Below are 14,780 nucleotides of genomic sequence, written 5' to 3' on the forward strand. Positions count from 1 at the left end.
CTACAGAAGGAATGCAATGGAAATCATATAAGTTTCTCTTTCTTTTTTTTTTTTTTAATAAGTAGTGAGGCCGTACTTTCTCAGTAACAGATTTACAAAAATCTACAACTTGACAGTTTTTAGACCTCATGTAAGTCCAACCACAAAGTATCTCACAAGAAAACTAGAGGGTTTTTTTTCTTCCCCTTGCTGGTAATTCTTGCAATATATGGCTATAAATAACTAAACTGCTTGAGGCCAAGTCTGTTCTTTTGCCACTGGAGAATAATACTCGGCAAACAGGCCCCAATATCTCTGTCTGAGAACTTCTAGCTGTTATCTAGCACAAGTCAGAGCATTAAAACACCTGAAATGTTCTTACATTCATGTTGGCGATACAGTGGATTAGCTTTCCTCAGCCAGACAAGGGCAAGAAATAAAGACAGAGGCCATAAAAGCTCCACCAGAAAACGAAGCTGGAAAAAAAGGAAAAAAAAATGGCTCAGAATAAATTTTACAGATGAACCACATAGAGAGTCACTAAGTGATTAGAGGGCTGAAGCCCCTTCTCACAGCAGCAATGCCCAGTGCAGCATGTGCCCATAGTTATTCTTTGCCTGTTTCACCATGAAGCATCACCATTAACTCAGTGGCTTCTCCACCTCTTCTAAAGAAACATTTAAGCATCCCGACTGAGGTAAAAAGAGGCAGCAGGTAGTACTAAACCGCCAGATAGAACTGATATAAGTCTAAGTAGTTTTTATACAAAGTGGATGACTCCACAACAATACAGGAAAAAAGATTAGATGCAAGAGAGAAAAAGCCTGGGCTTTTTTTTTATCCACACTTTCACAATGCTGGGCTCATTAGTAGGCTGTCTGTGCACCATGCTTACCCAAAGGTGAAAGACTTTAGCATAAGCTTACATTCTTTGACCTTTACTTTTGCTTCTTTTTGGCTTCATTTATTTCACCATTATTAATTTTCTAATACAGGTAGAAATGTATGCATTAAGATCAAACACCTCAATAACATCGAAGTCCCCATCAAAGGCCACATTATTGCCCAGATCTTTCAATACACTTAGAACAGCCACCAGCTCCCAGTTATGACAGAAAATCAAGGGCACTGCTTTAACACAGAGCAACATCCTGCCTGGTATTCAGTCTGCTTCCTCCACTCCTGTGTTTCAGTTTGTTTTACTGTCTCTGTGTGTTTTGGCAGAGGTTTGAAGCAACAACCCTTTGATCCTGTGACACAGGCTCTGGGCTCTGAGGACCAGCTATGGGATTTTTGTGTCCAGCCACGTGGCACTTTTTTTCTCCTCCCTACAAATGCCAGGACAAACTATCTCCAGAATGGGGGTTGTAGCACATGCACAGGAAAGCCCTCCCTGCCTCCCTTCCTTTGCTCCCACCTCCCTGACCAGGCACCAAATATGTAACAATAACGCGTACAGCAGCAGAGCCAGAGACAAGACGGTTCACGTGTGAATTGTTTGGGGTTTGTTTTTTTTTCCACACTGAGCCACGCAGGGCAAAAGACACTCCACACCATAATTAAGAACAGGTTTATGGAGCCACCCTGTTTTTACCACTATAACTTTGTCTAATAGCTTTAGTTAAACAGAGCTTATGCTTACAGCAAAAGGATAAAAAGCTTTACAACAGGCAACCATTTCCTATTTCACACTTGTTCTCTTAAGGGTTCCTTTTTTAGAATAGAACACCACCACCCACCATCCACCTAGGAAGTTATGTGTGCCTGATAAAGGCAGACAAAATCTTACCAGCAGCAAGGGGCAGATGACATAGTTATTAGAGAAGGAAACCTGCTGTTGTACAGCTCTTCTTGACAGCTGTTGTGCACAGCTCAGGATACAGTGTCACAGACCCTTCTCAGCAGGGGTCCACAGGGGCTGATTAACATCCATCGCCACCCATTTGATAAGATGTCTGGGACAAACACACCCATAAACTCAGACTGGTAAGAACTGGGGAGACTCCTTGGTTGCTGACTTTGCTGCAGAGTTAATCTGGGTTATTGCTCAGATGCCGATTCTTACTTCATTCCCAGAAAATACAAAATCCTCAGACTTGAATTCAGTAATTCCCTTCTGTCTGACCTAACTAATTTGAAAGGGATTGAAGGCTAAAGCACAAGGGAAGCTTTCTTTCAAGCTGGTACACAATGTGTCATGCGGTAAGGACGGACCAAGTGCCGTTAGCCCTCTGATTCTTTCCTGCGATCCTTTTCCTGAGGACACACAGGCATCTCAGAACTTGCTAGAAGGATCAGAGGGCCGCCTGTAAGTCTGCAGAACCACAAGATACACAGCCAGAAATCCCAGCAACACGCACAGATAAATGTAATATCCAGAGGGACATCCAGAGTTGTAATGGACCAAACACAGCGACATGACAATACGAAAGTGACAAGCTTAAACTGGCTGTGGATTGACTGTTACCTCTGCAATGAAGTCTTCCCTCTTGTGAATTGGACTAGACTAATTATGAACTTGAGTAGAAGATTGGATATGCCTCCATTTATTGTACTGTATGATGGTTAAGAAAAAACAGGCTGATTTCCCAAAAAAAGCTACTTTTGACACTATGGATTTTTGTTTTAGCTACCTTGTTTCTCTGTGTGGACAAATAAGCAGGGAGGTTTCTATACTTAGAAAAATAAATGTTTTACTCTTCAGAGTGGAGAAAATAGTTCCCTGTTGTGAATTAAGTCACTGTGCTTACAGCTAGGAATGAGCATCACAGAAGGGGATCTCTGGCAACACCAGGAAACACCAAGTTAGCATTTCTGAAAATTCTACAGGAAAAAATAAACAAGAAAAAAAGGGTATTCCTGAAACACAAGCAGGTACTTTGGGTCACATACCTGAGCCAGTTTGCCCAAATAAGAGAGTATTTAATACACTGAAAATACTTAAGAACTACATAAAGATCGTTTTGTTAAAAATTAAAAAACAGTGGCTTCCAGTTCTCTCAGTATGCACATTTTCAGATCAGAAAGATGTGGATTTTCTGTTTTGGTTTTGTTTGAGGTTTTTTTTGAGGGGTGGGGGGCTGGGGTGTGTGTTTTGTTTTTGTGGTTCGTGTTTGGGCTGAACTAAAGAACCAAACTACTACAGCTCCTTGACGATCAGTAACTGAAGTCCAGCTTGAAAAAGGAGTCCTTGTATTTGGCATAATTTAGCTCAAGTACGGGTTGGTGAGTTTCATACTGTATTAAATAATGAGCTGGCAATGTTATATGCAGCAGCGCTTGATGGCAATGTAGACTGTAGGACGAAGTCTGCTGGGAAGTTATGAGAGAAAGGGCATTCCATTTGCCTGTGAGGAAAATCAGATAATCCTTTGATCCTGGAAATTTTGGCACGTGAGTCATTCCTAATAACTAAAATCAGGTCAGCATAGGTAAGCATCTCAACTCATCCCATGGTTCACTTTGACCCTATTGATCTCATTATTGTGGCAAAATTGTTTGTGTGACTGTTATAGCCTCACAGATGCCCTGTTGTACTTTTATTATTTTTAAGCTTGAAACAGGTAGTCTATCTCTATAGGAAGTCAAAGGGACTTCCTTTGCCTGGAAACCAGGCAAAGGGACTTCCTTTGCTGGACAGAAGTAGTTGCAGTACATCAGATGACCAAGACCCTAGTTTGAGGTTTTGTTTGACTCCAAGAAAATTTGGCTTAAAGAAAGAAAGAAAAAAAAGAGCAATGATGAAATAAGGTAGAAAGTAATAGATAAACTTGCTCTAAGACAAAGTGTGATAAGATCTAAGAGGATTTGAAAGGATTTAAAATACTTCTCTGATTTTCACTTCGCTTCATTCAGCCATATGTCATTCAGCCATATTAAAATAGATAAAATCTGTGTGAACTTTGGGGCCCTAACTGGATTCACGCCTAAGAGCAGCCGGGTGTGAGGAGCAAATCTAAAATTAGGAATCAAACCTCCCTGAGCTGAACAGTGCCCATGATGTTTTCTAAGAGCAGATCTTTTTATGTGAAAAGAAAAAAATATTGCTACCCAAAACTCTTCTCCTGGTACACAATACTATTTGTCAAAGAAAACCCCAATACAAGTATTCTATGTTTAGTCTGTAATGAGCAGCTTCGCATACTGCACCAGACAAGATCCCAGACAGCAGGCCCATACAAACATCACACCTTATTCTTTGAGAAATTCACGATATTTACATGCTGATAAATGTACCAGTCACTCCGTCCAGTGGAGCGCATGGTCCTAAGCTGAAATCCAAAGATGAATACTTCACCTTTTGTCTTTTCCGGAGGATCCAGTTCTTCCAGAGTAGAAGTCTGACTTGCCTCAAGAAGCTCATTCTTCTGCATCAACACTTCTGGTTAACCTGTGGCAAAGGATACATTGCAATTTCTCAGCTGACAGCTGAAACAGACCTCAGAGCTTTGCTTTCTTTGCTTTTGCTCTTAGCAGCTTTCTGTCCTTATTTTAAGATTGTGTTATCACAGACATTGGTTCCTTTCATTGTCTGCACCATTTAATTTTGCACTTGATACACTATGATATATGAAAAATCATGGGTTTCCTCTGTTTGGAGGCTGTTTCCTGTGACACATTTATCAGTGCCAAAAAGCAATAGAGAGGAAAAGCATCTCTTTCAAATGAAAAAAAAAGACATTAACATTGAATCCAGCTATTAACCTGAATTTGCAAGTAATGAAAGCAGTTAGCTGTGGCATCATTTATCAGATTAGATCTGTGCTTTCAAACTATTTTTTCCCAAGGAACAATGGATTTACAACTGGACATTAGTTTATATAAAACTGTTTAGTTATTGTGAAAAAAACAGAATTAGGTTTTTCATTCAGCCACTGTAAATGTATATTGATTAACATAGCCAGGAATGGATTTTATAAAGGCAAATCCATTTTTTTGCTGTTTTATTAAAAAACACAGGATCTCATATTTTTATGCTTTCCAACTCAGCAACTCCCACTACATTACAGTAGGGATACAACAGAATTTAAGCCATTTTATGTGTTCTTTTCTAGGTTCATGACTCATTTTAATCACCATGAATTTTTAACTTCAAAAGGAAAATGAGAATTTGACATAAAAAAATCTAAATACCAGACACAGGAACCTGCTAAAAAATGAAAAAAACTTGACTTTGCTACCATATCAACTTCCTACTTGATATATGCCTTAAGGCATTTAAATGATTGAAGAGTAGTTTCTTCATGAACGGTTAGTAACTGGGAGAGTGTGGAAAAGGAAATGGAATTTAGATATTGGAAAGCACTTTCTAAAGATAAGAATGGTGAAGTAGTAGAACTGATTGCATGGGAGGGCTGCGGGGCCTCCATTGCTGGAGATTACCCAAACCTCTATCAAGACTTGCACAGGTAAAACTGCTCACGGACTAGATGGCTTGTTGAGTCTCTCTTGCCACTATTCTCCGAGATTTTTGTTTCTGGAAAACCTATCAAGTGGAAGAGATTTTGTCTGATTTTGAGAGACAAGGTTTGGAAAACACATCAGAATAGTTAGGTTTGTGTGTCAACAAAGCGTTAGTTAAAAGATGAGATAAAAATCAGTACTAATTATTTGACTGTTTCAGAAAATAATCTCAGGCCCACATTTTATGAACTGAAAAGGAATTCAGACCCCAGCCAGGGAGGAGGTGGCCAGCACTGACTAACCCTGCTGGAAAGGGATCCCAAAGAATGTGCAGATCTCTTCTGACATACTGGGCATGGAAGAAATTGAAGCAGGATATTTAAGGCCAAATTTAGCTACAATTGGCTGTGCTGCTTATTGGGGATCAAATAACAAAACAACAATTCTTTAGAAAGAATATCCATGCAAAACCAATGATGCCAAACCTGGAACATTTCCTTATTTTTAGGACAACAGTTCATGCCATTTTTAACATCACTCAATCAACTCTAATTGCTTAAGTTACAGAGCAGCACAAGAAGTGAGACTAGCTACAAAATGCTACTGCTGTTGTAAAAAGTAAATGGATTAACACTTGATGATTTGGAAGAGGTCTTTTGCTGCACTTTTGGGGTGCGGCAGCCTCCTACTTTGAGCTGATAAAAGCTAAAGGGAACAAAATTAACACACAGCTTGGTGACTTTGCCCCACACACCATCAGTTGAAAAATGGTCTTAATAGTAAAGACAATGCTGGGATCCTAAACACGCATCACAACACACAGAAGAGGACCTATTTTGTTTTGGGAGATCTAGCTTTTAACACTGATGGGATCTGAAGCCTATTTCAACCCATTACAGGAGGAAACGTTATCGAGGTCTTGACATTGAGACCAAAGAACTGGATACAGAGGAATAAGAAGTTCTGCAGTGAATTGGCTAAATGCTAGTCCTTCCAGAGTTTGCCACACTCTATTTGTGCAAAAAAGGCAGCCAACCATGGAGTAATGGAGGCCAGTTTTGCAAGCATAAGTGTCAGAACACAGACATTTCTTTTTCACAGAGCTGACACTAGGAAACCAATCTAGACTGATCATTTGATTGCTGAGTGTACTCAGGAGACTGAGAAGGCTAAATTTAGACACTCAGGCATTTACTGAAGCCAGTGCATTTCTGAGCAATTAGCTGTTGGAAGGGTTTAGAACCCAGGAATAAAATCAGCTGAGCATCATCAAGAGAAGACAATACTTTTGCAGTTTCACTAGTGGCAGCAGGTTCTGCATGTAAACAGGCTGATGGGTCATAAGAACATTCTCATGTTGAAAGCTGTCCTATATTTGGTTGCAGGCAGCTCCCAGCAGTCATCAGCTTGTGGTTGCCATTAGTGTGGCACGCCTGCTCCTCCTCAGGAGTTTCCAGTGAGGTTCTCTTCACAGAGTTGCCCACTATGGGCGGTCAGACGGCTTTCTGACACTTGCATAATGCTGGGCTCTCCAACCTTCTGCTATTCTGAAGAATGAATCCTGCAGCTGAACAAATGGGTAAGAGCCAGTTTTGTTCCAGCTCCTCTTGCCTTCCTCTAAACCCTACATGGACACTACAATCCTTCTGCAACAGTTGTGAAGGTAAATTCAAGCCTTCATTGTCAAGGTCATAAAATCTGTGGTCTGCCAATGGCCTGGCTTCTCCTCTTCCTCCTGGCTCTTTACTGAGCCATCCATCATTAAAGGTTTCTATCTCAGCGAGAGATTCCCTAATAGTACAGAGAGCCTCAGCTCGCATTCCTAAATCTTTTGCTATGTATGACATACCTGCGCCACCCTGTAACTTTCACTACTATTAGCGAGAAAATTTATAGTGCAAGGCCATAAATAAGGCCAGATAAACCAGCTGTTAGCACTTGCTCTGGGAAATCTAGCTATTTTTCTGAGACTAAAGATATAAGTAGTAAAGAAGCCAAAACCCAGTAACTCTGGGGAAAAAAGGGCAGTAAGTAAAGTTATCCAGATTGTGCTTGCTATTTAACCTTTAAGGTTATTTGCATTAAACCTTGCTAGTTACATTTCTTGATAGTGATGGGGAGAGGTATTCCTTATAAGAGGAGTAACTCAATGACAGACAACCTAATTAATATACACAAAGTGCCAAAGGAATTGCTCTTTAAGAAAGCGACTACTGGATTGATTATCAAGGTTAAGATTCTGCTAAATGACTCAGAAATTAGAAGTACTTTTCCTTTTATCCTAAACCAAACTATTTAAGTTATGGCAGTAATACATGAAGTGCAATCAACAGATAAAACTTAAAGAAAGATTCCATTTGGCTCATCAGACACACTTTAGAATCACCTCTACTTTTAGGATAAGTAAGAATACATTTAGATTTCCCCAGACTGCTTTGTTTATAAAACCTTCACTAGGAGCTAACGGGAAAGAACTTTGCTTTCCTAAATGGAACAGCTTCACAGATGTGAGTGTTAAAGTGTATTAACCTTATACTACTTCAAAATCCAGATTAGACAGGTGAACACAAGACAAAAGTGTAGGAAAAAAAGAACTTGAATAATGCAATCAGAAGACACTGGACAGAGAAGCCTCAGATTCGGTGGCAGCACAGAATAAATAAGGAATAATTAACTTTCAATCCTGAAATATCCTTTCCTATCTGGGCATCACTCAGACAGACTAACATACAATTGTGTGGTTAAGATTCAAGCTCTACTAATTTAAGTAGAGCAAAACACTAAAATAAAATAATGGAGTAGGACCATGACAAAAATAGTACCTAGCAATAACGTGTTGAGAACTCCACTTGGGCTCAGGAGGTATACGAGCTCCTGGAGTGATTAGTCATGGTGGAGATGTATCTTCATTCTTTAAAGGCAGGACCCTGCTCACAAAGTCAGTGGTAGCTTGAGACAGCTGCAATTAGAAAAGCACAGGCACTAGAAGTAGTTCAGTTTCCAAAAAAGCAAAAAGTTTATTAACATAGATATTAACCCCCTCCTAGAACCAGAAAAAGCCACACAACTATGAACTGTTCATTCAGTTTTTCATTAAGAAGCTAATGCAAATTATGACTGTTACTCCTTAGAACGGCATATGCTTGCTGCCTGAAGACAACATGCTCAAGGGATGTGACTTATACCCATGGCATATGAAAATCTGTGTTTTGTTAACTTTCCTTTTGGAGGAACTGATTTCCTTTCCAGAGGGCTGATTATAAGGGCCGACAAAAATAAGTTGGTTCTATCACCAGCATACTATTGAACCATGGGAAGAAGCTTACAAAGCCCCGATTCAACAAAATTAAAAATAGCACTTACTTTTCACTTCCCTTCCCCCCCCCCCGCTGCAGTTCATACTATAACATGGAAGAATGATTTGCTGCATATATTCAGAAAGAAAACTCATATATTGGTGGCAGAAGTCAAGAAAGTGATATAAGTAATTGGTTACCTCAGTCATTACCACTAGTTTTAATACACAGTATAATAAAACTAAATACAGATTTTAAATCAGTAGAAATAATTTAATTTTTACTTAAAAAAATAATCTAGTTTCTCAAAGTTCAATCCTATGTTACAACCTCCAGGACAACATCAGAATTAAAAAAAGGGTTAAAAATATCTTTAAACAATGAAGTAATTAAAAAAAAAGCCTTTTCTTCACTCTTTTTCTGGCTTTTGCACTTCAGCAGGGAAATATGGTGACAGCTTTTATCACCTAGACCTTTTTGCTAGAGAGCACATATTCTAGTGTTACAGCTGGAACCACAAAAAGGTGTCTGGTTAGAAATGAAGTTAAGCATTTATTTCTCAGCTGATAGTACAGGAGGATGACAGTCAATGCAGTGAAGCAGACATTTCTGTACTTTATGTGAGGTAAGTAACAGAGTGAGGCCTAGAAACAACATAGCAAATTAGCATCATGTAGAGTAAGGTTTTATATTTTGACTGGCTGCCAAGAACAAAAAATAGCTCTTCCCTGAACTTCATCCTGAAAGTCAGTAGAACATTCCCAGCCTCCAGATTGTCGACAGCAGTTAGCAAAGGGTCCTCTTACCCTGCTTATACCATATAAATGACACCTTATCATCAAAAGCTATCAAGAATTTCTCTCGAGTATTTCTTTAAGCTATTGTCTTCTGAATTTAATCATTACCTATGATATGCTTCTGCTTTTTCTGAGGAGCCTGAGCTCTGGGGGTACTGACATATCACAGCCTTCCTTATCATCATCAGGTTAAGAACAGTGCAACATGTTCATAGTTCTCAAATTCTTTAATATTATCATGACAAACAAGTATCGCCATCGATAACTTTATTAGCAGATTCTTTCCACTGTGCATCTGCCGATATAGGCTTAGAGAAGACAGAATTCTTTCCCACTATTTCAGAACTTAGTTCATGGGGTTTTCAATACTTCCTCTAAGCTCCACTTGTTTTATGAAGGTGGCACAAGTGGTTTTTTTCTATTGGAAACAATGTTTTCGAGACCAGGAATGTCTTCTAGGCTTTTGAGGAAAATCAGAACTGCAGTAACTAGAGAAGACTTTTTTTTTCCACCCCATTCATTTTCACAAATTATTCTGAGAAAATGAATGCCCTTGCTGTTGCTACATCTCCCTTGTGGAAGGCCTGGGAAGTTTGTTCTTGTAACATCTGTGTGTGCAGAAACACAGTTAGTTCAGTACATTTGTTCATGGACCATCACTAAGAACAGAGACAGCAAGACACAGAAGTAACTGTTTCACAACACCACTACAGGGGAAAAAAAATTTGCATTCTTCTCACCTGATCTTCGATTTTATGTTTTCTAGAACTTCTAAAATGTCAGCAAGCTGCAAGCTCACATAGAAATACATTAAGCTAAATACATCACCTTATGTATGCCCAGACCCCCAGAGGTGCATTCAGAGAGCTTTTCAACAAGCTCTGTCCTACTTCAACTAATGTTTACTAACTCAAGTTGCATATTAGTCTTAAATGGCTCATTTCACACCTCCAACATAAATTATCCCCAAATAGTATGGTTAGATCCAGAAGCAAAAAAGCACTGAGTGAACACTGAATTCTTTACAGATTTTCATCTGTAAGGGTTGGAAAAAAAAAAACCCAGCAATGCAGCAAAACCTCCCACCAGTGCTCACGCTGGGCAATGGCTCTGTATGAGCATTATTGCAGCTTCCCTCACTGCCTCGCTGCGACTGTTCTTCCAAGTAGAAGTTGAACACTGATTTTTATTGAAAAAAAAAATTAAAAAAAGGATGTGGCAGTGTTTGCCTGTGTCTTTCTCCTTCACAGGGCTTTGGGGAGACCTTCAAGAATCCTCCACAAACTTCGTTTCACTGAATTTAATGATCGATAGGTTTACAGCAGACCACACTGCAGCTCTGACAGCAGAGCGCTGACCTCGGCACACCACTCCCTTCCCAGCGCCATCTCAGGACCTTCAAGCCTCTGCACAGATTTGCTACCTAAACCCCTGACTTTAACCTGGCTCCCTTCATAAAGGATGACAAGGCAACCTCCTCTTTTACAAGTGGCTTTGATCTAATTTCTGTTGGACATATGTTCATATCATGGCTGAGACTCACCCTGCTGCAATCTTGACAGAGAAACAATGGGCTTTACAAAGCCACAGAGGGAAGCCTACTGCCTAATTAATGGCAGTGCAAAGCAGAGAAACTGGTGATGCTGCTGCTTGGGTGTAGTGTCATGTTGAAGCACTATTACCATGTCTGAGGCAATCAGACAATTTAATACTTTTATTCAGCAAACAAACATTTTAACCCTGAGATTTCAAGTCAAGCTGTTTTAAGAAAATTGATCCTTTTTTTTCTGCCTGCACATACACAAAGACAGCTCCAACAGATTAGTTTAATCTCTCCTAATTAGATTTTTTCCACCACAATTGGATGGTGGTAGTATATTCGTTTTCTGTGTTCAACTACATCAGCTATGCCTGTGACCCATTTTTGCCCTGTAAAGAGTGGGATCTTTGACAGTAAACAGAGAAAGCTTGTGTGGGGCCTATCAGTTCACACAGGAGGGGAAAACACAGTTCGGCTTATGGAGCACACTGCACAATTTCTTCGGTAGCATTACCCACAGTTGTCACTATCTATTGCTTAGGGATTTCCCGATGATCTGTAGCTTGTTGCCAGCAGCAGCAAAAAAAGAGGAATTCCATTTATGTATCAGAACATAATGAAAGCAACAAGTGGAAACAGAGATCTGGTGATAGGTCTTGCATTATGCCCACAATAGGTATCCGATAGCATGAAAGCTCCCTGCAATGTACATTCTTGAACACCTACATGCAATGCACAGAGTCATAGGATATGGTGTTCTGTTATCCCCTCACCTACATATGCCATAATTTTAACAGATATTTTAAATACCAGCATTTTATTAGTTTATTTCCAGACTTATTCCTGACTTTTGACTACAAAGTCAAATCTGGTTAAAACCTGTTTGTCCAGCAAATTATAAAAACATCCCTAGTAAACTCTCCAGCACCACAAGCAAAGATTGCTCTAAAATTCATAGAATTTAAAAATTACCTGAAAAGATAGCTTTGAAAATATACACTCTTGTGTACTGGGTGTGCTTATAGGTCAACACTACTAATTTTCAGGTATAATTCTTTCCAGCTTCCACACAATTTCTTAACTGGTGAGATGTTCTTTCTTACATGTGCAGAAGAGCATCTCCCTAGACAGTGTCTCGCTAGAAAGCTGACATAATTAACGCTAACACAATTTTGCTCAGGCAAACTGTAGGAGTATAAGCATAAATATATCTTATAAACAGATACACCTATGGTGTGTGTAGAAAAAACCACACATACACAGGCTGCAGTTTTCTAAGTTACGAGAAGTTTTGCATCCAGCTATCTTAAACTGCTGGGGAAAACCCAAACTGAGCGTTTTTTAGATTTTTCCTAATGTGTTTCAGAGGCCTCCTGCCATGAAATAGATAAGGAGTGACCTGAAGGACAAGAATGGGAAGTTGTGGAAGGCTGGAGTCAAATGGTATTTCTTGGATAAGGCTGCTAGTAAAATAATTAAAGAAAGGAGGCAGAAAGTGAGGAAGTGAGTTGCACTGCTTGAACAGATGGCAAAGAACAATCTGCAAAAAAATGAGTGCACAGAAACTGGTGGGAGTTGTATTATTCACAAAATATGGCTCAAGGGGAGCACTGACAAGAAATTAGAGAGAATAAGAAAAGGCCAGTGAAACTTCCATTTGAAAGGTGTATTTCTAAGAAGCAAAGACAACTGAATCAGATCAAACACAGGGAAATGTGGCATCCTCATGAAATCCTGTCCACGTGCAAACCCAGCGGTGGGCTGATCATCCCAAGCTGTGGTTAAACAAGAACAAAGCACACCAAGGGCAAACTCAGAAGGCGTGTTTTCTACTTCTAGCATAATCCAGTTTACTTCACGTAGACACTCTTCTGTCATCCAGCAGCACAGGGGCCGAGGACTGAGAATCTTCCTAGCATTCACCTTCCTCAAGCTTTTTACATTTGGAAGATTTAGGATGTCTTTTTCTTCTACCTGTGAGTGAAAACACTTTTCATGGATCCCATGCATCTCTTAATTAGAAACAGAACTCCCCTCTCTCTACAAAGATAAATGGGCATGCAGATAGAACATTTTATTCAGAAAGACTTGTCTCTAAAGCATCCTCCTGTGAAACATATTTCTATGTTGGCATGTTTATATAGAATAGCATTGTTTTTAAGTATCAGACACACCACACACACCCCTGCAAACTTTGGTAGCGGAAAGTTGAAATTGTTCGTCCCGTTTTCCCAACCTATTAAGTCTATGTGCACATTGACAAGCGGGATGGCCCAGTAAGAGCAGATTTATGGAGTGAAACAGTGCTGAGGACTCAGCACCCACACACTACGTGTCTGGGGTCTGTTGAGCTCTAGTCTGGCCCCATGGACTGAATGTCCATTAGCAGCTGGAACACATCAGGTACACTGCTGAAGCACATGTTTCAGTGCAGTCTCATCCAAAAAAAGAACCAAGTTTGTGTGCTCTGAGATCACTCTGTACTGTGAAGCACAGCAGTATGTAGAAGAGTCACTCAAAAAGTACAACCGCGCTCTGAACTACGTTACCAATGTCAGCATATGCGAACTGCCTTTGCAGAGCATTTTGTGTCAGCTTTCAGGTGAACTCAGACCTCTGCTACACTACAGAAGCTAAAGAATTCGTAGATTTGCAAGCAAAACAAGGACTTTTTAAATAAAAGCAGTAAAAAAACCTGGAAAACTTACCAGAAAAGCTTACCTCATGTATGAGCACTGCTGTGCTATGGGAAAAAGAAAGGTTTCTGAAGGAATGTTCAGCTTGGCTGCAAAGAAACACATATCTTAGATGCAGTTTGCACTTGCAGAATAACACTGCTCAGTTGTAAGGAGATTGTTTTAATCCCCTGCTTGATAAAGAACAGCTCGATCTGTGAGTTTAAGGGCTCCTGAATAAAAATCCTCCCAAATATCCAATATGACCAGCACAAGCACAATAAAGCCTGTATTAGAAGGCTGATATTTCTCAAGATATTTCTTCAGATCTGAACAAACCCCGTGTTTGAAAAGATGGTCTCAGAAGGGTAGTTCTGGTATCATTAGGGGCCCTGCTAAACAAACAGCTGTCATGACTAATTAGGTCAGGGACTTACAGCAGTCAGTACTCTGCCAAAGCTTTAAGAGGGATGAGGCAGTGCATTACGACTTCAGAAAACGCAATTACCAAGCCAATCTGACACAGAAAGGTTTCCTCCCCAGAGGGCAAGCCGCAGGGTGCTGGCACTTTGCATGACCCAGAGCCCTATCACCTGGGGCAGGTGGGTGGGATTACTGCAATTCGGTTGGAGGGAAGCCATTTCAAACACAAGACCGCGGGAAATCTGCATCAGAACCGAAACAATAGAGACCATTAGTAACATTTTCAGTCAAAAAGAAAGCCGAAGTCTTTTCCACTAGGCTTAAGGCTCTGTCACGTCCCGCCTCACGGTTCTGCGCCGCGCTAGCAGGAGGCGGCGGCCGCTCCCCGAGGCCCGCTGAGGCGATTCCTCACACCCAGGGGAAGGCCTCAGTGTACCAGGGTGAACAAAACACAACCTTGGCGTCAAGGTGCAAACGTTTACAAACATTTACAAATAAAAGAGTCACAACACTGGCCCTTAAGCTGGCCTCCCAGCCCCCCCCGCCCTGCAGGCTGCCCCGGACCCCGTCTGGCGGGAAAGTTCTGGAAGAGCCGCAGCCCCTCCTGTGGTGGCACCACACCGGGAGCAGGGTCACAACTCTTAAATAAGATTCAACGGTTCCAATT

At 40.5% G+C, this 14,780-nt stretch overlaps 1 protein-coding gene across 1 annotated transcript in view; it reads right to left on the bottom strand.

Annotated features, from left to right (window-relative positions):
* Nucleotides 1–4,241, bottom strand: part of ABCA4 (ATP binding cassette subfamily A member 4) — a 76,436-nt gene extending 72,195 nt beyond the window's left edge. The window contains exons 1-2 of the mRNA XM_075095520.1: nucleotides 4,170–4,241; nucleotides 362–455 (exon numbers count right to left, since the gene is read on the bottom strand). Coding sequence (XP_074951621.1) covers nucleotides 362–455; nucleotides 4,170–4,241 — 166 coding nt within the window. The remainder of the gene's footprint in view (nucleotides 1–361; nucleotides 456–4,169) is intronic.
* Between the last annotated feature and the right edge of the window lie 10,539 nt (nucleotides 4,242–14,780).

The sequence above is a fragment of the Phalacrocorax aristotelis genome, chromosome 6 (assembly GCF_949628215.1).
Source record: "Phalacrocorax aristotelis chromosome 6, bGulAri2.1, whole genome shotgun sequence".
Taxonomy (NCBI): Eukaryota; Metazoa; Chordata; class Aves; order Suliformes; family Phalacrocoracidae; genus Phalacrocorax; species Phalacrocorax aristotelis.